Genomic DNA, 26,098 nt, shown 5'->3' with positions numbered 1-26,098 from the left:
TTTGGAAACAGAAAAACAACAAAGAAAACACAACGAGAAGGAAGACTCCCCCAAAAAAGGAGAGGGGAGAGGAAGATCAAGGGGTTGAGGAAGGCTCCGCACCGGCGGGTGACGGCTGAAGGCCTCGGGTGACACCAGCCTGCTGGTGGGACCATCGCTGATCTGAGCTACTGGCCACCAGCCCGCCCTGCAGCCTCTGTCCCCACCGCGCAGCGTCCACCCACGCCAGTGCCACCAACCGCCGTCCCCAGCCCTGTCCCCGTCACATTTGCATTGAGAAGAACAGATGAAAACCTTTATTTTATGGGGTTTTTTTGTTTCCAGAGCGAGCCAGAGCAGGTGCAGGTTTGGTACAACCGTTGCCCGCGTGTCCCCGTACGTCCCCGCGTGTCTCCATGCCGCCCCAGCGCTGCCACCTCATTCCAGCCCCTGGCACGTTGGTTCTCACCGCTCTGGGGACACCGACACAGCATCACCCGCAGCCACCCCGACCACGAGCTCTCCTAGAATGACGGTGCCAGGTGCTGGTGCCAGCGCCGAGACGTGCCGGGGGTGGGGGACCCCGGTGTGGCATCGTGGGGGGGCCGGGGGAGCAGCCCCCGCTCTGCCGCACTGGGTCCTGCTCACGTCTGCCGGGCGGCCACCTCCGCCACCTTCATCTTCCTCAGGCCGTCCCGCACCAGCAGGAACTCGGGGCGAGGGTCCGGCCCCACTGCTGCCCCCCGCTCCTGCTGCCGGGGGGAACCGAGGGGCGGCCGTGAGTCCCTGCCCGGGTCCCCATGGCTGTCCCCGTGACCCAGCATCTCCTGACCTGGGTGTCCCACCAACCCCGACCCAATGACCTGGCCACCCTTGACCATCCCTTGACCCATCGCTCCAACACAGTCTCCCTCGGCCATCCCCCAGATGGACAAACAGATGGACGGATGGACAGATGGATGAACAGATGGATCATCAGATGGACAAACAGATGGATGGATGGACAGATGGATGAACAGATGGATGGATGGATGGATCACAGGATGGACAGATGAACAGGTGGATGGATGGAGGGATGGATGGAGGGATGGATGGATGGAGGGATGGATGGATCATAGGATGGATGGATGGATCATGGGATGGATGGATGGATCATGGGATGGGTGGATCATGGGATGGATGGATGAACAGGTGGATGGATGGATGGATGGATGGATGAACAGGTGGATGGATGGATGGATGGATGGATGGATGGAGAACGGTGAGGCGAAGGCAGGAGGGCTGGAGGGCTGGGGTGGGTGGACAGGGGACAGAGGGACGCCACAAACCTCCTCCAGCCTCTGGTGGCGTTTCCTCAGCTGCTGCTCCAGGTCGGAGGGGGGTCCCCGCAGCTCCTCCCCCAGCTGCCGCAGCCGCCGGTTCTCCAGCACCCGCGGGAGCTCTGCCCGGCGCCGCGGCAGGAGCCCCCTGCGCAGACGGACAGACGGATGTTGACAAGGCCACCCCCACTTGGCCACCCGGCTTGGGACCGTCCTGTCCCCCCCCAGCTCCCGTCCCCACACACCTGCTGTGGCTGAAGAGCAGCTCCCGGTGCAGCTCCCGGTGGCTCCGGGACTCCCGCACCGGGTTTGGCAACTTCCTGGGCTGGATGAGGCCCCCGTGGCCATCGGTGGCCATGGTCAGGGAGGGGACATCGCCCCCGTCACCCTCTGCAGGGGTGGCAGGGGTCAGCGGGGGATGGGGTCACCATGGGGTGGGGTCCCCATCACCCCTGGGGTCCCTGTCACCCCGGGGTCCCCCTCGCCCCAGCACCCACCCGGCACGGCGCTGCTCCTCGGGGCGTTGCTGTCACCCTGGCAAAGGCAAAGAGCGGGGTCACACGGGGACACTCAGCAGGTCCCTGGCTCCGTGTCCTGCCTGGGCTGGGGACACTGCAGGGGACACCTTCAGCAGGCGGCAGAGCCGGGGGTTCTGTGGGGCTGGACCTCTGTCCCCCCACGGCTGTCACCCACCGGCACCCCGTGTGTCCCTCCCCTGTGGCGGGTGGGTGCAAGGGAGGGAGAGCTGAGTGGATTTTCTCCACGTTAACTCTGGAACCTAAGGATGGTGAGGGGTCCCCAGGCTGATGCTGGGGGCAGCATGGGGACAGCCTGGGGACGTATCTCAGGGCAGCCCCTGTCATCCCCCCGTGTCCTCCAGTGCAGGAGATGGAGGACCCAGCGCAGGGTGTCCCTGTCCCCCGGCCACCCCCACCAGCTGCCACCACTCACCCTCCTGCTCTGCGACAGCCCCATGTCCCCGATGCTGGCGGTCCCTGTCCCCGCGCCCGGGGGGACGCAGGGACACGGGCCGGGTTGTGGCTCCACTGAGCCCGTTTGATCACCCGTGTGCTCCACCGGTGACGGTGACAGTGACGGTGGCCTCGCTCCGATCAGCAAAAGCCATTAAGCCCCAGGATTAGCCCTGACGGGGCCGAGTGGACGGTGACACGTGTCCTGCGCAGGGCTGGTGGCACCGTGCCACTGTCACTGCTGGGGGAACTGGTCCCGCTGGGGGCACTGGGATCCACTGGGCTGTGGGGGTCACTGGAGGGACTGGGATACTGGGGGCACTGGGGGTTATTGGGTGACTGGGGAACTGGGATGGGGACTGGATGCTCTGGGAGAATGGGGGTTATGGGGTGACTGGGAGTTACTGGGGAACCTGGGGGACTGGGATGGGGACTGGGTGCACTGGACTGTTACTGGGAGGACTGGGGGTTACTGGGGGACTGGGATGGGGACTGGGTGCACAGGAATGTGAGCACTGCGAGCTTCTGGTGCCCGGGTGCACTGGTGATACTGGGCGATACTGGTGTTACCCCCTACATAGGCGCTCGATTGCTGCTGCCTGTTCCCGCAGGCCGGCTCGCCCTCCCCGCCTGGGCGGTTCGGCTGTCGGCTGGCCGCGCCTGGCGCCATCGGCACGCGACTGCCCGCGCCTGCGGCTTCCGGTGTCGCGTTGGCCACGGCGGGGGGGAGGAGCGGCTCCGCGCATGCGCAGAGCGGCCGGACCGGGAGCGCCGGGGGCGCCGCCGTTGTCATGACCAACGGTGAGCGGAGAACCGGGACCGGACGGGACGGGCGGGGGCACCGGGGGGAACCGGGACCGGACCGGACGGGGCGGGCGGGGGCACCGGGGGGAACCGGGGGCGGGCGGGGCACCGGGGGGAACCGGGACCGGACCGGACCGGACGGGGCGGGCGGGGGCACCGGGGGGGAACCGGGACCGGACCGGACGGGGCGGGCGGGGGCACCGGGGGGAACCGGGGGCGGGCGGGGCACCGGGGGGAACCGGGACCGGACCGGACCGGACGGGGCGGGCGGGGGCACCGGGGGGGAACCGGGACCGGACCGGACGGGGCGGGCGGGGGCACCGGGGGGGAACCGGGACCGGCCCGGGGCGGGCGGGGGCACCGGGGGCTCAGCGGCGGGTCCCTGGGACGGGGAGGAGCCGGGAGGTCTGAGCGGTGGTGGGAGGGACTGGGGGTCTGGGTGCCTTTAGGGTGGAAACTGGGAGTTTTGGGTCCCTTGGGGGAGCACTGGGAGGTTTGGGTCCCTTTTTTGTGGGGGGAACTGGGGGCTCCGGGTCTCTTGGCGGGGAGCTGGGGGCTCTGTGTCGCTGGGGGTGCCGGGCTGCCCGTGCCTCCCCGCTGAGGCTCCCCCAGTTTACTCTCTAGACGGGCTGCTGGTGTTCGGGCTGCTGCTGGTCTGCACCTGCGCGTACCTGCGCAAGGTGCCGCGGCTCAAGGCCTGGCTGCTCTCCGAGAAACGCGGCGTCTGGGGCGTCTTCTACAAGGGTGAGACGGGGACACGGGGTCCGGGCTGGGGACACGGGGTCTGGGATGGGGACATGAGGGTCTGGGATGGATGGAGACACGGAGGTCTGAGATGGGGACGTGAAGCTCTAAGGTGGGGACACGGGGCTCTGGGACAGGGGCACAAGGGTCCAGGATGGGGACGTGGGAGTCCAGAATGGGGACACAGGGCTCCAGGATGGGGATATGGAGGTTTGGGATGGGGACATGAGGGTGTGGGACAGGGACAGAGAGTCCAGGATGGGGACACGGGGGTCTCACCCCGCTCTGCCCCGGCCCCGCAGCCGCTGTCATCGGCACCCGCCTGCACGTTGCCGTGGCTGTGTCCTGTGTCCTCATGGCTTTCTACGTCCTGGTGGTGAAGTGACCGTGCGGGGACACCACCCGAGACTCCGGTACCGACCCCACCCGCCCCACCACCAGCCTGGACCCCGCCTGCAGTGGCCCTGGGGACCTGCCATGGCCCAACACTCCACCTAAACCCACCATGTCCCCCTCGGCGGGGCTGGGCGGCGCTGAGTGCCACTGGGAAGCTTTGGTGTCACCGGACAGCACTGGGTGTCACCAGGCCACCCTTCAGCTGTGGGAAAAGAAGTTTCTGGGCGTGCGAGGGGCTCAGTGGGTGGGGAGATCCGTGTGCAGCCCCCCGGTGACAGGGGCGATCCGGCTGTGCCCCGTGGACGTTCTTCTGGCGCCAAACGCCGTGTCCTGGCAGGGGTCAGAGCGAGTTCCCGCTGCGGGGATCTGGGGGGGTGGGGGCGGACAGGGCCTCCCCTCACCAGAGGGGTTCCCCGCTGCCCCAGGAGCGTGTAGGGTCCCCCAGTGGGGGTGTCTCCCCTGGAGCTGGGGGGTTTGTACACCCCCAGTTTGTAAATGCTGGACCACAATGTGTAAATAAAGTGGGGGTTCCCCTGTGGGCGGCTGTGGCTCCTGTCCTGTGTATATATATATATATAGCATTGGCGCGTGCGTGTGTATAGATGTGTGTGTATGATAGATGTGTATTCTATATATTCTGTATTATGGCTATTAATGTGTGTGCGTGTGTGCGCGGGGCGGGTCCTCCCGCCGCCAGGGGGCGTGCCGCGCGGGGCGTGGCCTGCCCGGCTCTTCCCATCGTGCCCCGCGCAGCCGCTCTATAAAAGGCGGCGCGGCGGCGCTGGCGGGCGGGGTGCGGTGGTGGCGGGTCGGTGGGTGCGTGGGCTGTGCTTGTTAGTGCGTGCGTGTCTGTGCGGGTGCGAGGGGCGTGCGAAGCTCGAGTGCGTGTGTGCAGCCTGTGTGTGTGAGTGTGCAAGGCGCGTGTGCGAGGCGCGGCCCGATTCCCCCCCACCCCCTACACGTTGATCTTATTCGATCGGCCGGGCCGGGCCGGGCCGAGGTGAGAAGAAGCGGCGCCGCGAAGCCCCCGGGCGCTGTGCGGCGGCCGGCGGCGGGCGGGATGAGTCGATCAGATAGGCGAGGCCGCGGCCGCTGAGCGCCCTGCGATTCTGACCCGCCGCCTGGCCCCGGACACGGCCCCGAGCCCGGCCCTGCACCGGCGGCGCTCCCACGGCCCCCGGCTCCGTGCAGGGCCCCTGCGAACTGCCGGCAGCGAGTGAGAGCGTTGCAAGGGCTTTGAACGGGGTCGTGCGAGCTCGGTGCACCGTGTGCAGGTGGTGCACGGGGCCCCGCCAGCCCTGCGGCGCACAGGGGCTGTGCACATGGCTCTGCGAGCTCGCGTGAGCGTTGCGTGGGCCGTGCCAGCCCTGCGGCGTGCGGCAGCTGCGCACGGGGCTCTGCAGGCTCCGCGGTGCGCGCCGCTGTCGCACACGGCCGTGCAAACTTCGTGCAGCGCGCATGGCGTGTGGCAGCCTGTGGTGTGCGAGGTCTGAGACCACACCTGGAATATTGTGTCCAGCTGTGGCCCCTCAGTTCCAGCAGGACAGGGAACTGCTGGAGAGGGTCCAGCGTAGGGCAATGAAGATGATTAAGGGAGTGGAGCATCTCCCTTATGAAGAAAGGCTGAGGGAGCTGGGGCTCTTTAGTTTGGAGAAGAGGAGACTAAGGGGGGACCTCATTAATGTTTATAAATATATAAAGGGTGAGTGCCATGAGGATGGAGCCAGGCTCTTCTCGGTGGCCAACAATGATAGGACAAGGGGTAATGGGATCAAGCTGGAGCACAAGAGGTTCCGCTTAAATTTGAGAAAAAACTTCTTCTCAGTAAGGGTGACAGACACTGGAACAGGCTGCCCAGGGGGGTTGTGGAGTCTCCTTCTGTGCAGACATTCCAACCCGCCTGGACACCTTCCTGTGTAACCTCATCTGGGCGTTCCTGCTCCAGCAGGGGGATTGGACTGGATGAGCTTTGGAGGTCCCTTCCAATCCCAAACACACTGTGATACTGTGAAGGCCCTACAAGCACTGTGCAACACGTGTGAGCTGCACGCTGGGTTCTCCCAGCCCCTGGTGTGCAAGGGCTCTGTGCAACACGAGCCTTGCACGGGGCTGTGTGAGCGCTGTGACGCGCAGCAGGTGTGTAAGAGGCTGTGCCAGCTCTGTGCAACACGTGTGCCCTTCCCACAGCACCGTGCCAGCCGCACACAGGGTGCGTGTGGCGCTGGTGGCCCTGTGAGCGCCACCTGCGCGTGTCACACGGGGCCGTGCAAGGTGTGCAAGCGTTGTGTGGGTGCTCAGGGCTGGCAGGAGGCTGGTCACACTGTCCCCCCAGCACACCCGTGGGTGACAGCCCAGTTGTGCTCCTTGGTGCTTTATTGGCAGCGTGTGACAAGGGGACAGCTGCAGTGGCACTGAGGGGACAGCCAGTGCTACCAGGTGATGCCACCATTCTGGCAGGAGTGGCTGCACTGTGGGGACACTGCGGGAGGGGACACCAGCTCAGCGGGGTCCCGCAGGGTCTCCATCTGCCGAGGTGACACTGCGGGGTGCAGCCACCCCCCTGTGCCACCGTGTCGCCAGCCGTGGCCCTGGGCCACTGGAGGTGTGATGTCCCCAAGCCACCATGGGGACAGGAGTGTCCCCACCCCACGACCGTGTCCCATGTCTGTCTGTGCCACCACAGCTGGAGCAGTTCCCCTTGTGCCCAGAACACGCAGCTGTGTCCCCCATCCAGCCCTATGCCCTGTCCCCTCTGCCGTGTCACTCTCTGTCACCCCGCCCTGCGGTGGGGGGGCGGGACATGGGACACGGGGACGCACTCACCGTGCCCCGGTGCCCCCCCTGCGCCGGGCAGCGCCGCTCGGACGGGCCGCGGGGAAGCGGCCGTTACCGGGGGCTGATGCTGCTGCACGGGGCCGTTCCCGGTGGTTCGCTCCCGGTGCACGGCGGGCGCTCGGGGCCGTTCCCGGGGTGCAGACCCGGTGCTGGGGCCGTTCCCGGCAGAACGTGTCCGGTGTCAATCCCGGGGATGACACCCAGTGCCCTTCCCGGGGGAACATTGGCGGTGCCGTTCCCAGCCGCCCGTGCCCCGCGCTGTTTCCAGGGACACGTTCCCGGTGCCGTTCCCGGGGATATGTTCCCGCATGATGACGCCCGGTGCCGTTCTCGGTGTCGTTCCCGGGTGATGATGCTCGGTGCCGTTCCCGGGGGTTACGTTCCCGATGCTGTTCCCGGATGGTGATGCCCGGTGCTGTTCCCGGTGTCGTTCCCAGATGATGGTGCCCGGTGCCGTTCCCGATGCTGTTCCCGGATGGTGATGCCCGGTGCGGTTCCCGGTGCCGGGGGCGGGGGCGGGGGCAGGTGGCGGCAGGTGCGCGCGCGGGGCCGGGCCGTTGCGGGGGGCGGGGCCGCGGGGCCGGTGCCCGCGCGGGGCCGATCGCTGCCGCCGCCGTTGCGCCATGGCCGGTACCGGCAGCGGGGCCCGCTGGGGGCTGCTGACGCTGTGTCTGACGGCCGCCGTGACACCGGGCCGCACCGGGGAGCGGCTGCACGTCTGCAAGGAGGTACCGGTACCGGAACGGGGAGGCGGGGGAGGGAACCGCTACCCCCCCGGTACATGAAACCGGTCGCCGTAGCGCGGGGGATGCGGGTCCGGGGCTGGTCCCTGTGGGATGGGGAGGACCGGGATGGGGGGATCCCGGTGGCACCGGGGATGGGAGGGGGGTCCGTATAGCGGGGGACTGGCCAGCCCCCTGAGGGCCCGGGGCTGGGGCAGAGCTCCCAGGGGATCGACCAGTCCCCGGGGGCTTCCTATAGGGAATGTACATACTGGGGGCGACTACATGGGGTCCTCTATAAGGATGGGGAGTACCGGGGTGGGTAGAGGGGGAGGTGGCTTTGCTGCTGGGGGTCTCTGGGGACACCCCCTTCCCCAACCAGGGTCATCCTGGCTGTCCCTGGGGCCACGTCTGTGTCCCCCGTCTGGTCCCTGTGTCCTGGTCGACTGCTGACCCCAGGGAGACGTCAGGATGTCCCCAAACCCTCCCCAGACACGAGCGCTGCTGGGGTGGTGACAGCAGGAGGGACGTGTCCCCATCGGCCACGTGCCTTTCGCTGCCCAGCACGTGGTGGCCAAGTGGGGACAAAGTGTCCTGCGAGGGAAAGCTGGGGGGTTCTGCCCCTCACCGGGACCTGGCCAGCATGGGGACAGCGGTGCCGGGGCAGCCCCCTGCCAGCTGCCGAATTTCCCCCCGTGGGCTCCTTGTCCCCAGCCCCCCCGGCTCTCCCTGACCTGCGGCCACTTTTCATCTGGGCCACTGAGTTTTTTGGTGCCGTGATCCGTTTCTGTGTGTGTGTGTGTGTGTGTGTGTGTGTGTGTGTGTGTGTGTGTGTGTGTTCGTTCCACGGCCCAGAGCTGGAAACAATAGAGTGTGGCTGGCGCCCGTCCCTGGGAGGGATCGCTCCCATGGGTGACGTCCCCGGTCACTATGTCCCCCTGGCAGGGGACAGACCCTGTCCCTCCCTGTCCGGGCAGGGTGGCGGTGGCAGCCTGGGGTCCCCCCGCTGCTGCAGAGCCACCCCGGGACTGAATTAGGTCAATTTACTAAGATTAAACAAAAAATAAAATAGGCTTTTCCAAAGGGGAGCGACTAATGTCAGTCGTCCCAGCCACTCGGGTCTGTGCTGGGGGGGGAGAAAGTTGGAGAAGAGGGAAACCCCCCCCCTTCCCAAGGGAATCCCTCAGCAGCCAGAGCGATGTCGGGGGTCAGGGCTGCTGAGAGCCAGGGTGACCTGTGGGTGCCCCCGTCCTGGCCCAGGGGGGGACACCCTCCTCTGTGTCCCCATCCCAGGGCCGGGGGGGCTTGGTGGGACCTGTATGTGAGTGGGGAGTGCTGCAGGTAGAGCTGTCCCCCCCCCCGTCCCCTTTTCCCCTCCCATCACTGTTGTTTCCAGCTGACGGGGAAACATCAAAGTGTTGTTTTCTCGCCAACCTGCCACGCTCCAGCGTCTGCCGGGAGCACGAAGCCGCGGCGCCTGGCTCTGAAACCCCGGGGATGCTGCAGCGGGGGGGCTGCGACATCGCTCCCTCACCCCCCGGTACCCCCCACTGCACCGGCACCAACCGCGGAGCAGCCAGTCCCGGCCTTCGCCCTGCCCGGGGATTAACCGCGCCGGCGGGGCAGCGCCTGTCCCTGCCGACAGCTCCTCGCTGGCCTTGGGCCAGAGCCGGCACAGCGGCTGGCGGCGGCACGGGGGGGTCACGGTGCCCTGCTCCCCCCAGCCCTTCTCCTTCCCTCCCAGCAGCTCTGCCGGGGGGGTCCCACCACGGCTCCCGAGCAGGACGGTGCATCCGGGTTGCGCCAAGGAGCCTGTTTAATGAGCAACGCGTGCGGCCGCGCTCGGGCCACGCCAAGGCCCGCGGTGCCGCGCGGGGTTCTGGCTGCCCGCCGGTGCTGGGGGTGCCGCGAGGAGGGGGCGGCGGTGCCGGGTGCCAGCGCTGCACCAGGGTTGTCTTGTCCCGTGGGGTGGTCAGGGTGGTCCTGGGGGTGTGAGCGTGGCCCGGGTGCCCCCCAGCTCTCCCTGGGGTTTGGAACCCTGGGGGCACATGTTTTGGGGGGGGTCATCCTACCTGAAGCCCCACCCATGGCTACCCCTGGCCTCAGTATCTCCCTGGCCCAGCATCCTGGCATCCCCTGGGACCCCAGCACCCTGGTCCAAGCATTTCCCCACCCTCACACCCCCCACCCTGAGCACTCCCCAGCACCCCCACCCTGAGCATCCCTCCCCACTGGTTCCCATGGCACTGGATGCTGTGGGACAGCAACAGCTTAAACCAAAAACACCAGCACAAGAGGAGTCAGGGAGTGTGCCGGGAGGGGTGCAGCCCCGGGGGATGCAGTGCTATGGGGGTCTGGGAACCGCAGCCCCCCCATGTGTTTTCTCTTCCAGTCCGAGTACCACTATGAGTACACAGCGTGTGACAGCACAGGGTCACGCTGGAGGGTGGCTGTGCCGCACACGCCGGGACTCTGCACCGGCCTCCCGGACCCCGTCAAGGGCACCGAGTGCTGTAAGGTTGGGGGGACGGAGTGGGGGGTCCTGGGGTGTGGGACGGGCGGGGGGAGAAATGAGGGCAAGGGGGGAGAGGAGCGGTGAGATGGAGCGCAGCGTCTCATCAGCTCCGCCGCAGCGCGATGGCTTCAAAGGCAGCGACGGGACCCGTCTGCGCGGCAACAACGAGCTCGTTACCAGCATTGAGCTTGTTACAGCTGTCACTGTCATCGGGGAGGCTGGGATGCGATGGGGGGGATGCAAATCTGCTCCCCCCCAAACCTTGGGTGTGCTGTGGCTCTGCAGCGCCCTTTGGGACAAGGGCTCCCTGAGCCAGCCGGGTGCCTCCACTCATAGGGAGCACCCGAAGAGCAGCAATGAGGATGAGGAGGCTGAAGCAGCGCTGGGGGAGCGGGGCTGAGCGCCCTGACCCCCTCGCTGCCTGGGGCAGCTTTCTCCTGCAAGGCGGGTGAGTTCCTGGACATGAGGGCGCAGGCGTGCCGGCCCTGCGCCGAGGGCACCTACTCGCTGGGCACTGGCGTCCGCTTCGACGAGTGGGACGAGGTGCCCCATGGTTTCGCCAACGTGGCCACCAGCCTGGAGGTGGACGACGGCTTCGGCGACGCGGTGGAGAACTGCACGGCGTGAGTCCCCACGCTTCCACCGGCACGACTCGTCCCCAATGGGGACAGGGGCTGGAGCCCGGCTGCTGCTCCCCGAGGGATGCTTTGGGATGTGGGGACCCTGGCACAGCGGGGATGGGGACAGGATGGGTGCTGGGACACCTCTGCATTGACAGCACCCCACTTCCCCAACACTCTGTCTGCCACACTCCTGTCACCTTCCCTGGGAGGTGATTCCAGCAGGACACTGTGAGGGACACCCCGGCCACAGCAAGGGGACATCATCCTCACCCACGGTGGCGGGACCCCAACCCCATGGGACACCCACCCCAGAGACAGGGCACCCATGGGAGTCCCCCCACTTTTGCACCACAAGCCAGTGCCTTTATTTTCCAGCACAGCCCTTTGCTCATTGCCGGCAGCCACCAACCCCCCCTGCCAACCAGTGTCACTGGAGCCACCAAGCTCCCCGCCAGCCGGTGGCACCAAAGCCACCGAGCCCCCCCAACACCACAGCATTTCCGCAGTGGCAGCTGTAACCTACTTCCAGCAGCGCTTTAATTATTCAGCTGAATCCCCGGCGCAGCTCCCGCTCTCCTCCCGCAGCCCACCCGCCTCTCGGGGACAGAAAGATCCCCCAGGGATGAGGGTCCAGCACAGTGATGTGTCCCCTGGGCTGTCCCCAGCTCTCCATCCTCGGTCCCTGCGGTTCCCCGTACTGTCCCCAAACCCCCATGTCCAACGCCTCCTCCCTGCACCACCCGCCTGGGGACTGTCACATCCCCCCCCTGCGTCCCCATCCTGTCTGCCACGGGGTTCAGGCTGGTGACAGAGCCCAGGGTCTGTGTCACCCGCCCCAGGTCGACGTGGGTGCCGCTTGGGGACTACGTGGCCTCCAACACGGACGAGTGCACGGCCACCCTCATGTACGCCGTCAGCCTCAAGCAGTCGGGCACCGTGTCCTTCGAGTACATCTACCCCGACAGCAGCATCGTCTTCGAGTTCTTTGTAGGTGCTGGGGGTCCCTGGGGACATGGGGGGTCCCTGGGGACATGGGGGATCCCTGGTGACAGGGGACACCCTCACGCTGGCCCTGCAGGTGCAGAATGACCAGTGCCAGCCCACGGTGGAGGAGTCACGCTGGATGCGGACGACGGAGAAGGGCTGGGAGTTCCACAGCGTGAGTGGGGGGGCGGAAGGTGACACAGGGGGGTCCCTCGGCGCAACCCTCAGGGTCCCTTGTGTCCCCCCAGGGTCCCTTGTATCCCCGCCCAGGGAGGGGATGCTCTGTGGGGATGCAGAGGGGGATGACGGGTGGTGGCAGCAGATGGGGTTTAGTCCCTTGACTCCCCACACACGGGTGACACCCCCTCCCCAGCAGTGGGATCCCCGCCCCTCTCAGCACCCCCAGGCACCCCCCACCCCTTTTGCAGGTGGAACTGAGCCGCGGCAACAACGTGCTGTACTGGCGAACCACCGCGTTCTCCGTCTGGTCCAAGGTGCCCAAGCCAGTGCTGGTGCGGAACATCGGCATCACTGGTAGGTGGGTGCAGCCTGGGGGGGGTCCCGCTGCCCCCTGCCCCATCCTGAGCCCCCTCCCGCTGCCAGGGGTGGCTTATACCTCCGAGTGCTTCCCCTGCAAACCCGGCACCTTCGCCCCCGCCGCCGGCTCCTCCGCCTGCCAGCTCTGTCCCGCCGACACCTTCTCCAGCAAAGGGGCCACCGCCTGCCAGCCCTGCGAGCCCGCCACCTACGCCGGTGAGAGGTGACACCCGCGGGTCCCCTCCTTCTGCCCCCTCACCCACAGGTGGCACCCGGATCCCTTGTCCCCCACCCTCAGCCCTGGGGAAGGTGACGCGAGGGGCAGGGAGGAGCTGCCATCCCTTGCTGGGGGGACACAGGCACCCTGTGGGGACAGCGGTGCTGTCCCCTCATGGCTCAGCTGCCACCTCTCCCCCCGTGGTGGCAGAACCCGGCTCGGCATCCTGCAAACCGCGGCCACCCTGCACCGACAAGGATTATTTCTACACTCACACCGCCTGCGATGCCTACGGCGAGGTACAGCCCGGGGGACATCATGGGGCTGGGACCCGCTGTCCCCATGTCCCCCCCACCGCAGCTCAGCCGCTCCGCTCCCCCCGGGCAGACTCAGCTGATGTTCAAGTGGGCAGAGCCCAAAATCTGCAGCGAGGAGCTGCCCCAGGCAACGAAACTGCCCCCGTCGGGGGTGAAAACCAGGTGCCCCCCCTGCAACCCCGGCTTTGCCAAAAGCAACGGCAGTGCCTGCCAGCCCTGTCCCTACGGCTCCTACTCCAACGGCTCCGGTAAGGATGTCCCCAGCATCTCCGGTGGGGACAATGCGTGTGCACATAGTGCAAACACACGTGTGCATGTGTATATAGTGCAAACATACGCATGCAGATGTAGCGCAAACACATTCATGCAGATATAGTGCAAATGCACATGTGCATGCATACATAGTACAAACACACGTGTACATGCAGATATAGTGCAAATGCACATGTGCATATATACATAGTGCAAACACACATGTACATGCAGATATAGTGCAAATGCACATGTGCATACATACATAGTGCAAACACACATGTACATGCAGATACAGTGCAAATGCACATATGCATGCATACATAGTGCAAACACACATGTACATGCAGATATAGTGAAAGCACGCACATGTGCCAGTGTATATAATGCAAACATGCACGTATAAATGCATATATAGTGCAAACATGTGTGCATGCATATGTAGTGCAAACACATGTGTGTGCCTGTATTGTGCAAACACGTGCATGCGTGTATAGTGCAATCACCCGTGTGTGCACGCAGACGTAGTGCAAACACGTGCAGTCACGCAAACACGTGCGCAGTGCTCCCCCCGCCGTGGGGGGAGGCGGGTGCCGCCCCCGTGCAGGGTTGTCCCCCCTGTCCCCAGGCTGCCTCAGCTGCCCGGCGGGCACCGAGCCGGCGCTGGGGCTGGAGTACAAGTGGTGGAACGTGCTGCCCCCCAACATGGAGACCACCGTCCTCAGCGGCATCAACTTCGAGTACAAGGGGATGGCAGGTAGCGCCGGGATGCTTGTCCCTCCACTGTCCCCTCCTGCGGGGGCAGCTGGGGACACCACTGAGCCATCACCGTGTCCTTGCAGGCTGGGAGGTGGCCGGGGACTACATCTACACGGCGGGGGGAGCCTCTGATAACGACTTCATGATCCTCACACTGGTGGTCCCCGGCTTCAGGTGAGGTGTCCCCAGTGCCGGGGTGTCCCAGGGAGCAGGGGGACATCACCATGGGGCAGAGCCCAGCAGCGTCCCCACACTGTCCCCAGCCCTCCCAGCCCGGTGCTGGAGGACGTGGAGAGCAAGGAGGTGGCCAGGATCACCTTCGTCTTCGAAACGATCTGCAGCGTCGGCTGCGAGCTCTACTTCATGGTGGTGAGCTGGGGGGGCACGGGGAGTGGGGTTTGAGGGGACACGCTGGGTTTGGGGACATCCCACCATTCCCTTGTCCCTGCAGGGCGTCAACTCCCGCAGCAACACGCCGGTGGAGACGTGGACGGGCCCCAAGGGGAAGCAATCCTACACCTACGTCGTGGAGAAAAACGCCACCATGAGCTTCACGTGGGCGTTCCAGCGCACCCCCTACCACGGGGCGGTGAGGGACAGGGGTGACACCCCTGGGGGGCTGCAGGTGCCAGGGGGCGCGGGCTGGTGATGCTGAACGATGCTCTCGCTGCCAGGGCCGGCGCTACACCAACGACGTGGCCAAGCTCTACTCGGTCAACGTCACCAACGTGCTGGGGGGGGTGGCATCCTTCTGCCGGCGCTGCGCCCCCGAGCCGGCCGGCTCCTGCGCCCCCTGTCCCCCCGGGAGCGCCGTGGACCGCAGCTCGGGGACCTGCCAGCCCTGCCCCCCCGGCACCTACCTGCGGGGTCACCCCTCGGACGGGACCCCCGCCTGTCACCCCTGCGGCCCCGGCACCCGCAGCAACCAGGTGACTGTCCCTGGGGGTGGGGGGTCATGTCCCCACGAGCGATGCCAACCCCCCCCAGCCATCCACATGGGTGATGCTGTGGGGTTACACCAGCCCCGTGTCCCTAAGATGTCCCAGGTGGGTGGCATCAGCTCCCGGCCATCCCGGGTGGGTGATGCCAATCCCCAGGGCTTGGCAGCAGCACCCAGAGCCATCCTGAATGGGTGACAGGGTTGGTGACAGTATCTGACCATGGGTGGGTGACACCAACCCCCCAGCTGTCCCTGTTCCCAAGGGGATGGCCCCCGCTGTCCCTAATGGGTGACACCCCCTGTCCCCGCTGGGGTGACGCCAGCCCCCAGCTGTCCCTGATGTCACCTCCTGTCCCCAGCTCCGCTCCCTCTGCTACAACAACTGCAGCTTCTCCCTGTCACTGCCCGGCCACATCCTGCACTACGACTTCTCGGCGCTGGGCAGCGGCGCAGCCTTCGCCAGCGGCCCCAGCTTCACCGCCAAGGGCCTCAAGTACTTCCACCACTTCAGCATCAGCCTCTGCGGCAACCAGGTGAGGGGGGACAGCAGCACCCGGGCAGGCGGCACGGGGACGGGGACGGGGACGGGGACGGGGACGGGGACGGGGACGGTGCCTCCCCCGGGCTGTGGGGTGGGGGCACGTGGGGACGGGAGCACACGTGTGCATGTGGGTATAGTGCAAACCCACGTGTGTGCATGCAGATATAGTGCAGACACCTGCACTCATGCAGTCACGCAAACACAGGCGGTCGTGCAAACATGCAAACGCCTACGGGCGGTTGTGCAAACACAGGTATACTTGCAGTCATACACGCACATGTGCACAGCTGTGCAAACTCGCATGAACAGTCATGCAAGGACATTTACACACTCATGGAAACACACATGCACACTTGCAGTCATGCAAACGTATGCATGCAAATGCACACGCACACTCGTGCACGTGCACATAGTCATGCAAACACATATGCACGCACGCAAACACGCGTGTGCACACTCTTGCAAACAAGTGCACACGCAGCCGTGCAAAGGCACGCAGTTGTGCAGACACGGGCACGTCTGCAGTCCTGCGTGCACACATGCACATAGTCATGCAAACACTCACACGTGTGCACACTTGTGCAAACACACGCTCAGTCATACAAACACACCCCAGCTGCTCACAGCCATGCAAACACTCATGCACACTTGTGCACGCAGACGTGCAAACACACGTGCACCTGCAAGCACACAGCCCCACACGTGTGGTTGTGCGCACACAAACGTGCACCGTCACTCGCAGACACACACACGCGTGTGCCATCGCCGCCCAGTGTCACCCTGTCACCCTCCCCACGGCAGGGCAGGAAGATGGCCTCCTGCACCGACAACGTGACGGACGCGCGGCTGCCGGCGGGCGAGGGGGACCCTGCGCGCGTGGTGACGTCCTACGTGTGCCAGGCCATCCTGGTGCCACCTGATGTCATGGGCTACAAGATGCCCGTGTCCTCGCAGCCCGTCAGCCTGGCCGACCGACTCCTGGGTGAGCCTGGGGGGGTCTCCCAACCCCTGTGTGTGGCCTTCATCCTCACTGTCCCCTCCCTGGGACCCCGGTGCCACCAGGACACTCCGCTGTCATCACAGGTGTCACCGCCGGCCCCACGCTGGACGGCGTCACCTCCCCCCCAGAATACTTCCCCCCTGGCCACCCCGACCTGCCCGACGTCGTTTTCTTCTACAGGTGAGGGTGGGTGACCCAGGGGACATGCACAGGGACCCCTCTGTCCCCACTCTGAGCCCCCCATGTCCCCTGCAGGTCCAACGATGTGACACAACCCTGCAGTGGTGGCCGTGCCACCGCCATCCGCCTGCGCTGTGACCCCCTGCGCCCGGGCGCCGGCACCCTGAGCGTCCCCAGGTAGGTGGGGACGACACCGGGGACCGGGGTGGCTTTGGGGAGGGGAGGGACACCATCCTCACCCCCCCAACCAGGGTGGCACCCTCATCTCCACCATGGGGTGCATCCCGTGGGTGCTTTGCTTTGGGGACCGTGTCCCCCACCCTGCGTTGTCTCTGCCAGCAGAGCCTCCCCCTCTTTTTTTCTCCCTGTCCCCCCCCAGCAAATGCCCTGAGGGCACCTGTGACGGCTGCACCTTCCACTTTCTGTGGGTGACGGGCGAGGCTTGTCCCCGCTGCTCCGCCAGCCACTATCGCCCCATCGTCAGCGCCTGCGTCGGTGGCATCCAGGTACCACCGTGACACCCACAGGGATGGGCCGGGGGGGTCCCCCACCCCCCTAAGCCCCCATATCCCCCCAGAGAACCACCTACGTGTGGCGGGAGCCCCGGCTGTGCCGCGGTGGGCAGAGTTTGCCGGCACAGAGGGTGCGGCGCTGCCGGAGCGCCGATTTTTGGCTGAAGGTTGGGATCTCGGCCGGCACCTGCGCCGCTGTCCTGCTCGCCGCCCTCGCCGCCTACTTCTGGAAAAAGAACCAAAAGTGAGCGGTTTTGGGGGATTTGGGGGTGACGGCCATCGCCACGGGGGGGCTGATGCCACCCGTCCTGTCCCCTCGCTGTCCCCAGGCTGGAGTATAAATACTCCAAGCTGGTGATGAACGCGGCGGCCAAGGAGAGCGAGCTGCCGGCGCCGGACAGCTGCGCCATCATGGAGGGGGAGGACGCCGAGGACGACCTGCTTTTCGCCACCAAAAGATCGCTTTTTGGCAAAATCAAGTCCCTCACATCCAAGGTAAGGGCGGGGGGGGTGGGGGAGGAGCACAAGCCGGGAGAAGCCGCAGGGTGGTTTGTGGCTGCTCTGTGCCTCAGTTTCCCCCGCCGGGGGTCGGGGGGGGCGCTGACCCCGCGCTCACCGCAGCGAACGTCGGACGGTTTCGACTCCGTCCCGCTGAAGACGTCGTCCGGCAGCACCGCCATGGAGCTGTGACGGGGCGGGGGGGCCGCCCGCGCCCTCCCACCCCCCCACAACGTGGCCTTAGGGACCCGCTTCGGACCGGAGCTTCGTTACGGCTTTTGTACGTTTTTCCCTGTGTGTCCCCCCCCCAGCCAAGCGCCAAAAAATGCCAAATACAGGTGTGGGGTTTGTACAATGGCTCCGTGTCCTGATGGGCATCGGGACACCGGGGGGGTGTGGGTGGGTGTGAGCGTGGGGGGTGTTGAGTGTGCGCACAGGTGTAGCACACGTGTGCACACGCGTGTGCGAGCTCCAGCTGAGTGCCCGGTGCACTGTGGCTGTGCCATGCCGTGCCACTCAGCGTCGTGCCACAGCTGCCACTGGCTCCGTACCCCACCCCGTCCCCCGCCCGTGCCGGAGTGGCCACCAGCACAGATTGACCGATTTGGGCGATTCCACCCCAAAGCGGGTGCCTGATGCCGGGAGTTCCTGACACAGCGTTGCCCACCGCCGCCATGGCACATAGGTCAGCGTGTCACCCCCGTGGTTGTGCCATAGGGTGCCGTGGTGGGGGACGCTTGGGGACACACAGGGATGCCCGAGGATGCTGGTGGGTGCTGGGCGGGCCCGGGGATGGGGGGACCCGGGGACCACCAGGATACCCGGAGGCTACTGAGGGTGGCCGAGCAGACAGAGGGACCCCCGGGGGTGCCCAGGGACACCCAGAGTCCGCGGGGACCCCGCGGGATGCTCGGACCCGCTGCGCCGCCGCCGCTCCAGCAGGGGGCGCTGCTCCCCGCGGCTCCCCCTCCCCACGCACAAGCGCCGCCTGGCGGGCGGGAGGCGGCACCGGCTGCGCAGACCCGCTCTCGGCGCATGCGCCAACCCCCGCACATGCGCCGTACGCAGCGACCGCGGCCGGAGCCGGGCAGGAGCTGCCGCCATCATGGTGCTGGACCTGGACCTGTTCCGCGCCGACAAGGGCGGCGACCCCGCCATGGTGCGGGACATGCAGCTCAAACGCTTCAAGGACCCGGCGCTGGTGGACGCGCTGGTGCGGGCGGACGGCGCCTGGCGGAGGTGTACGTGCGGCGGGGGGCTGGGGGGCTGGGGGACCTGACAACCCCGGGACCCCCAGGAGGACGTGTCACCCCCCAGAGGGGACTCTGTCCCAGGCTGGGTCGCTGTCACACACCCCGGGCGGGGGGTCTCTCTCAGCCCCCCCAGGCTGTCCCCAGGGGATGTCCCCATGTCCCCGCCCCAGGGTGATGTCCCTGTGCTGACTGACCCCAACCCCCCTCCCCAGGCGGGGTGACCCCGGGGGGTCCCATCCCCTCCCCCAGCCCCATCCCATCCCTTCGGTGGATCCTTCCCCTCGGGACTGGGGGATCCTGTGGGTGGATCCCTGTGGGGCCGGGGTCTGTCCCCGCTCACATCCCCTCACCCCTTCCCTGGGGCTGGGGAGAGGGTCTCCCGCTGGGTCCCCCCTTGTCCCCTCTCCACGCCTGGGGCAGCTCCCCGGTCCCGGTCCCCTTGGCCTGGACATGGATCCCCACCAGGGATCCCCAGGGATCCGCTCCCTGCGCTGCTGCAGGATCTGGCAGGCGTGGAGGAGGGTGTGGTGGGAGTTGAACAGGGGTGGGTGCCCCAAAAACCCGCAGTTCCTGGGGCGCCCCGGTGCCCCTCGCCGCCGCAGCGGGATGAAAGAGGCACCTTTAAACACGCTTTTAATCCCATTGCCTTGATGTGCATGAGCCCGGCCCTGCTTAATCACGCCTGGCGCGTCCCCTGGCTCCGGCAGTGCTGTCATCAGCTGCCTTAATTTTATCCGAGGGCCTTTCATCCCACAGGACCCGGCAGCTTTCCGGGCCGGCGGTGGGGGCTGCGCCCCGGCCCCCTCCCCGCGGGCTCCGGCCTGTCCGGGGGGGCAGCACCGGGGGCTGGCGGGACGCGCTGGCGAGCAGCCGGCTGATGCAATCCCGCGCCTGCCGGTGCTGCGGGGCCGTGGGTGGCTGCCAGGGTCGTGTTTGCCGTGTCATGTTCCTTTTGCGTTTCCTGACTCTGGATCTTGCCCCGTGGGGCTGATGCTGCCCATAGACAGGGATGTCACCCTAACATCTCTGGCCTTGCTGTGTTTCTGGTTTGGGCTGCCGTGCCGCGAAGGGACAGCTGTGTCTCAGGCTCTGCCCTTTGCAGCCCTGGTGTCACCAAGAGGGACCCCCCAGTCCCCTCACCAGATGTCACCGCTGTGGCCCCGGAGCCCTGGATGTGCCCAGCCCACAGTGGCCCCAGCCTGGCCTGTGGCTGTGGCCCAGTGCGGTGTCACTCGGGGTGTTCTCAAGTGACATCCTTGCACGGGAGTTCCCTGCTCCCCACATCTCTGCCCCACATCACGACCAGCCCCACACCGTGCTCTCGCACCCACAAACCCTCCCTGTCCCTGGAGCTGCTGTCCCCCCTCCTGCTCCCTTTGCGGCCCCTCCTGGTGCTGGACAGGGACTCCGGCCCCACTCCCACTCGTGCGGCACCTGACTGCACCTTCCCCTCTGTTTCTAGGCAGGTTTCGTGCCGATAACTTGAACAAGCTGAAGAACCTGTGCAGCAAAACGATCGGGGACAAGATGAAGGTGAGGCACACAGGCAGACGGTGCAGGCGGCGCTTCACTGTGTGACATTGGGGGCATCTTCCCCAGGTCTCTGCTCTCCAGACCTCTCCCTCGCATGGTTGTGGAAGACTTTTACCGTGGAGCTTTACTCTTCAACCCTCCTGGGGTTTCTTTTTCCTCCCCCTGCAGAAAAAAGAGCCTGTGGGGACAGATGAGTCCGTACCAGAGAACGCACAGAACCTCGACGAGCTCACAGCCGATGTCCTGGGGGTGAGTCTGACCCCGTCTCTCCCCACTCTGACACTGGCCCACTCAGCTTGTCCACACCATTGCCTGTAATTGCCCAATTTGATGGTGTGTGATGCCCGAAACCCCAGCAGCAAGCGAGGGGGATCTGACTGAGCCACAGGATCCTTATTTCCCCCAGTCCGCACAGCGATAGCCAGCTCTTGCCCCATGTCTTTCACCTAAACCCCACTTCAGCCTTGCTCCATGGCGGCTCCCCAGCCCGGGGGGTTTGAGCAGCCGCAGTCACACCGTGTCCTCTACGAGTCCCTTCCTTCCTGCCCGTGCCCCTTCCCACTTCGTTAACTGCCGTGTTTAATGAGCGTGGCGCTGGCCAGCTTTGGCTGCCGTGGGAGCTGCCCGCTCCCCCTCAGCACTGCTGGGCACTGTGTGATGCTGCAGCTCGCTCAGGCCCTTTCAGACCTGACTTGTGTCAGTCCTTTGTCCTCGGGGGCTGTTGTTCGGTGTGTTCAGCCCACAGCTTCGTGTCAGTCGGGCGAGGGTCCATGATTAACCACCCTTGGCTGCCAGCCCCCTATCCCTGGCGGGTTCTTCCCTTCCCCGCCTGACCCGGGTCCCTGCGCAGGCTCTGCAGGTGTCCCAGATCAAGAAAGTCCGTCTGCTCATTGATGAAGCCATCCTGGAGTGCGACGCCGAGCGCCTGAGGCTGGAGGCAGAACGTTTCGAGAGCCTGCGGGAGATCGGGAACCTCCTCCACCCCTCGGTGCCCATCAGCAACGATGAGGTAGGGACAAGAGCGCGCCTGGGGCCGGCTGCGACGGTTCATCAAAGCCAGACAACTGCCGCAAGCGGGGGGCTCGCTGCGGGGAGGGACCCCCAGCCCGAGATCGGCGGGCGGGTGAATGAAATCTGCGTGACAAGACAGCGTTTCCTGCCGGGAGTGGACAAAGAGCAGCTCAGACAGCGCTGGCCGCGGCCATTGTTGGGGGAATCCATGGGAAACTCGCTTCCAGCGGGGTCCGGGATCTCCCTCCACTGCCTTTATTCATCCAGCAGGAATATTTTGCCGGGGGAACACAATTGGGCCAGGCCGGCTGCCAAGCGGCTGCATAATAAGCGACTGGCCGGGATCGGGACTGGGATTCCAAACTGGGCCCAGTGCGATGCAGAGACTGGTGTCACCACAGACCTGGGAGCTGAGGTGATGGGCTCCCCCGTTTCGTCTCTCCGTGTGTGTGCAGGACGCAGACAACAAGGTGGAGCGAGTCTGGGGCGACTGCAGCTGCAGGAAGAAGTATTCGCACGTGGACCTGGTGGTGATGGTGGATGGTTACGAGGGCGAGAAGGGGGCTGTTGTCGCCGGCAGCCGCGGCTACTTCCTTAAGGTGTGAGTCTGGACCCCTGCACGGGCATGGAAATGGGAGCTGGAGGGGGAGCTGGGGAAAACGAGGGGGAACGGGGGGTCCCGGCGTCTCCCCCTGCGCTGAGCTCTTTGCGGCAACGTGAGGCACGCTCATCACATGGGACAGACTGGCCTGGAGCTGGCGTGGGCTCAACGTGCTCCCAGACCTGCTGAGCAAGAAGGGACGGTGCAGCGGGGGGTGTGTGACAGGCGCTGTCTCCCCTTGTCCCCCAGGGTCCCCTGGTGTTCCTGGAGCAGGCGCTGATCCAGTACGCCCTGCAGAGCCTCCGCGCCAGGGGCTACACTCCCGTCTACACGCCCTTCTTCATGCGCAAGGAGGTGATGCAGGAGGTGGCCCAGCTCAGCCAGTTCGACGAGGAGCTCTACAAGGTGAGCGGCTCAGCGCCCGACGGGTCTGTGTGTCACTGTCTGCCACCCGCCGTCCCCTCCGGCCACCAGCTTTCCGACCGAGCCACCGCCATGCAGCTTCTTGCTTTGCCCCCACCGCAGCAGCTCCTTTCTGCTCCCTGTCTCCAGGGTCCATCCTCACGGCTGACGCGGTTGTCATGGCCACGCGGTGACGGGGAGGTGGCTTGTCCCCAGCCTTGCTGGCAGGAGGCCAGCAGGGCCTTTGAAGGAGGCCAAACAAGCAGCAAACAGCAGCTGCTCCCTTTCCCGAGCCGTCCTGTCCCTGCTGCGGAAAAGCCTCCCTGCCTGCCCGCGTCTGTCCCCAGAGATGCAGGAGCAGCTGGGGAAGGGGGACGGTGACTCTCGTCCCCCCCGCAGGTGATCGGCAAAGGCAGCGAGAAGGCCGACGACAGCTCCATCGATGAGAAGTACCTGATCGCCACCTCGGAGCAGCCCATCGCCGCGCTGCACCGCGACGAGTGGCTGAAACCAGAGGATTTGCCCATCAAATACGCGGGGCTGTCGACGTGCTTCCGGCAGGAGGTGGGCTCGCACGGCCGCGACACCCGCGGCATCTTCCGCGTCCACCAGTTTGAGAAGGTGAGAGGAGCAGGACAGCGTTCCCACCGGGAATTGGGGTTGTATCCAACGCCGGTGCCACCGCGGGGTCCCTTTCTCTTGGCAGATTGAACAGTTTGTCTACGCGTCCCCCCACGACAACAAGTCCTGGGAGATGTTTGAGGAGATGATTGCCACGGCTGAGGATTTCTACCAGTCCCTGGGCATCCCCTACCACATTGTCAACATCGTCTCGGGTAGGGGCTGGGGCATCCTCACCGCGTGGCACCGGGGCCACGGCTCTGTGCCACGGCTCTGTGCCACCGCTCTGTGCCACCGCTCTGTGCCACCGCTCTGCGCCGTGGTGGCCCAGGGGGACACCAGCCGCCTCTGCCAGCGCCTCGGGTGTCATCCTGGCTCTGACCCACTTCCCAGCTCGGTTTTCTTTGTCCCTGGCTCAACTTCCCACAGCGTCCGTCCCCAGTGAGGAGGAGGAGGAGGAGGAGGAGGAGATGCCCCGGGGCGGGGAGGAAGGAGACAGCTGCTTTTCTGCAGAGATCCTGTGCCCTGGGCACACCAGGCACCACACCGTGCCATCGCTGTCCCTGCTGTCCCTTCCAGAGGGACAGCTTGAGTGTTCCAACTCCTCCTGGAAACTCTCCCAGAAAAACTATCCCGTTTAAACGCTCCTTCCCCTCCTCAGCGCTGCAGGACGGGAGCCCCATGTCCCCAAGTCACCTCCGAGGCTTCACGCCTTTAGCCCAGGCTGCCGTCCCCTGGTACTGGTGCATTTGGGGGGCAGTGGGACCCCCCCCCAGCGCTGCCCCCCCTCTCTCCCAGGCTCCCTCAACCACGCAGCTAGTAAGAAGCTGGACCTGGAGGCCTGGTTCCCCGGCTCCGGCGCCTTCCGGGAGCTCGTCTCCTGCTCCAACTGCACCGACTACCAGGCGCGACGCCTGCGCATCCGCTACGGCCAGACCAAGAAGATGATGGACAAGGTGAGGCTGAGCTCCTGGGTTTGGGGGGTGTGTGGGGGGGTTCCTGCTCATCCCGTCCTCACCATTGCTGTGTGTCCCCCCCTCGCCGTGTCCCCGCGGCAGGTGGAGTTCGTGCACATGCTGAACGCCACGATGTGTGCCACCACCCGCACCATCTGCGCCATCCTGGAGAACTACCAGACCGAGGAGGGCATCCGCATCCCCGAGAAGCTCCGAGACTTCATGCCCCCAGGTAACGCCCCTGTGCCCCCCCCAAACCTCCCTCCCTCCTCCTGGGGGGGCAGTGGAGCCGCAGGGGGGGTGTGACGGGCGGTTTCCGCTCTCCCCCCACCCAGACCTGCGGGAGCTGATCCGGTTCGTGCGCCCGGCGCCCATCGAGCAGGAGCTCTCCAAGAAGCAGAAGAAGCAGCAGGAGGGGGGCAAGAAGAAGGTGGGGGGGGGCAACGCGCAGGTGCTGGAGGAGCAGATGCAGAACATGGACGTCAACAGCGCCTGAGTCCTGGGCCCCTCCTGCCTTCATCTCTGCTGGGGCTGTGCCCATCACCTTCGCTTGGGGCGCGGCCATGCCCCCCCCGTGGCACGGAGCACCGCACTCCCATGGGACAAAGGACTGATGCTGTTGGGGTTCAGCCCCCCCGTGCCCCCCCTGCCGAGTGGGGGATCCCCCCGTGCCATGTCCTCTTCCCCAGGGATGGCAAATGTCCCCTCCCTCCATGCAATAAAGCCAAGAACTGCTAAGCTATGTCTCTGGGGGGGGTTCGGTGGGATGGGGGGGGTTCAGCTGGTGGGAGGGGTGGCTCTGGCAGCCTTTCCCCCTTCTCTCCCCCCCTGGGGGCCTCTGCCGGCCCTGCACAATGGCCCAGACAAAGGCTGTGCTGCCAAAGCCCATTTGTAATTCAAAGCGGGGCCTGGGGTCCCCCCCACACCCCGGGCCCAGCTGCAGCCCGGCCCCCCCGCGGTGGGTGCTGTGGAGGGGTGGGCTGCGTGCCTCAGTTTCCCCAAGGGGAACGGAGCCCGCCTGCCACTCCTGCCCCCCACGTTGTGCGTGGGAACCCCACGGGGTGCTGGGAGGGAACCCAGGCAGCCGAGCCCCCCCGGCCCCCCCGCCGCAGCACCCCGAAGAGCCGGTCGGGCTCCCCCGCCTTCCCGCTCCCCTTTGAAGGCGCCGGTGCCGCCGGCCGGGGCGGGGAGCGGCCCCGCTGAGTCACCGCCGCCCTCGGCGGGTGCCGGGGGGTCCCCGGGCGGCTCCCCAGCACCCACCCCGGCTGGGGGCCCCCCCGCCCCGCGCACCCGTCCGACCCGTTCCGCTGCCCCGGGCCCGGCGCTGCGCCGTCCTGCCCGCACCCACGCCCGGGCCCGGCGCCGCGGCCGGATGGTGCCAGGCGGGGGGGAGCACCCACGGACCCCCGTGGGATGCACCGCCCGGCCTCCCAGTGTCCCCCAGTGTCCCCAGGCCTCGATGCCTCCAGCCCGTTCACAGCCCGCAGTGGGGACATGGGGGTACATGTCGTGTGTGTGTGTGATGTGTGTGCTGGTTGTGCACAGCGCGTGTACAACGTGCTGCTGTGTGTGCCCTGTGTGCATGGGTCACGCATGTGCACGCCCTGTGCATGCACTGTACATGTGTGTGCGTGCAGTGTGTGTATTCTGTGTGTAACGTGTGTGCAACATGTGTGTAACATGTGTGCAACGTGTGTGCAACGTGTGTGCAACGTGTGTGCAGTGGTTGTGTGCACGTTCTGTGTGAGTGACACACCTGTGTGCAACGTGCATATTCTGTGTGAGTGGGAGTGCAATGTGTGCATGCAACTTGCACGTCTGTGTGCAATGTGCATGTGTGCATGCCGCGTGCATGTTCCATGTGTATGCAATGTCTACATGTGTGTGTGCCACATCTGTGTCTGTGTGTGATGTGCATGTTCTATGCGTATGTGTGCAATATGTGTGTGTGCGCAGTGTCTGTGTGTGCAATGCCTGTGTGTCATGTGCATGTTCTGTGTGTGCAATCCGTGTGTGTGCAGCATCCATGCGTGATGTGCACGTTCTGTGCGTGCAACGCCCGTGGCTGCAGTATCT

General features: G+C 66.0%; 4 protein-coding genes and 1 non-coding gene across 7 annotated transcripts; 4 read left to right on the top strand and 1 right to left on the bottom strand.

Annotated features, from left to right (window-relative positions):
* Window positions 1–280: 280 nt before the first annotated feature.
* LOC135576058 (actin-associated protein FAM107A-like) lies at window positions 281–2,924 on the bottom strand. Its single transcript, XM_065038940.1, has 5 exons — window positions 2,250–2,924; window positions 1,796–1,832; window positions 1,544–1,688; window positions 1,308–1,446; window positions 281–731 (listed from the first exon to the last, which is right to left on the bottom strand). Exons 1-5 carry the CDS (start codon window positions 2,271–2,273, stop codon window positions 624–626), a joined length of 453 nt encoding a protein of 150 aa, XP_064895012.1. The 5' UTR covers window positions 2,274–2,924; the 3' UTR covers window positions 281–623.
* TMEM167B (transmembrane protein 167B) lies at window positions 2,912–4,761 on the top strand. Its single transcript, XM_065038941.1, has 3 exons — window positions 2,912–3,070; window positions 3,686–3,817; window positions 4,120–4,761. Exons 1-3 carry the CDS (start codon window positions 3,061–3,063, stop codon window positions 4,200–4,202), a joined length of 225 nt encoding a protein of 74 aa, XP_064895013.1. The 5' UTR covers window positions 2,912–3,060; the 3' UTR covers window positions 4,203–4,761.
* Window positions 4,762–5,017: 256 nt separating this feature from the next.
* Window positions 5,018–5,331, top strand: LOC135576074 (small Cajal body-specific RNA 2). Its single transcript, XR_010467672.1, has one exon. It is a non-coding gene; the product is annotated as a small Cajal body-specific RNA 2 (non-coding RNA).
* A 157-nt stretch (window positions 5,332–5,488) lies between these two features.
* On the top strand, window positions 5,489–18,002 carry ELAPOR1 (endosome-lysosome associated apoptosis and autophagy regulator 1). 2 transcript variants are annotated; one of them, XM_065038916.1, is made up of 22 exons: window positions 5,489–7,536; window positions 10,163–10,283; window positions 10,716–10,908; window positions 11,748–11,895; window positions 11,987–12,067; window positions 12,321–12,426; window positions 12,496–12,645; window positions 12,857–12,945; window positions 13,034–13,211; window positions 13,844–13,972; window positions 14,058–14,148; window positions 14,238–14,343; window positions 14,426–14,563; window positions 14,649–14,903; window positions 15,274–15,447; window positions 16,257–16,437; window positions 16,539–16,635; window positions 16,711–16,812; window positions 17,015–17,141; window positions 17,213–17,391; window positions 17,477–17,642; window positions 17,769–18,002. In XM_065038916.1, the coding sequence occupies exons 3-22, from the start codon at window positions 10,748–10,750 to the stop codon at window positions 17,835–17,837; spliced, it is 2,727 nt and encodes a 908-aa protein (XP_064894988.1). In that variant the 5' UTR covers window positions 5,489–7,536; window positions 10,163–10,283; window positions 10,716–10,747; the 3' UTR covers window positions 17,838–18,002. The 2 variants fall into 2 exon arrangements, with proteins under 2 accessions (XP_064894988.1, XP_064894989.1); XM_065038917.1 differs by lacking the exon at window positions 5,489–7,536 and adding an exon at window positions 7,591–7,776.
* Window positions 18,003–18,653: 651 nt separating this feature from the next.
* On the top strand, window positions 18,654–24,760 carry SARS1 (seryl-tRNA synthetase 1). Of its 2 annotated transcripts, XM_065038925.1 has the most exons (11): window positions 18,654–18,886; window positions 20,361–20,431; window positions 20,600–20,680; window positions 21,282–21,440; window positions 21,898–22,041; window positions 22,293–22,448; window positions 22,845–23,066; window positions 23,152–23,281; window positions 23,865–24,022; window positions 24,125–24,254; window positions 24,358–24,760. In XM_065038925.1, exons 1-11 carry the CDS (start codon window positions 18,751–18,753, stop codon window positions 24,516–24,518), a joined length of 1,548 nt encoding a protein of 515 aa, XP_064894997.1. In that variant the 5' UTR covers window positions 18,654–18,750; the 3' UTR covers window positions 24,519–24,760. The 2 variants fall into 2 exon arrangements, with proteins under 2 accessions (XP_064894997.1, XP_021153994.2); XM_021298319.2 differs by having other exon boundaries at window positions 23,865–24,254.
* The last annotated feature ends 1,338 nt before the right edge of the window (window positions 24,761–26,098 follow it).

This window comes from Columba livia, chromosome 22 (assembly GCF_036013475.1).
Source record: "Columba livia isolate bColLiv1 breed racing homer chromosome 22, bColLiv1.pat.W.v2, whole genome shotgun sequence".
Classification (NCBI taxonomy): Eukaryota; Metazoa; Chordata; class Aves; order Columbiformes; family Columbidae; genus Columba; species Columba livia.
This window is presented reverse-complemented; position numbering and strand designations above follow the sequence as displayed.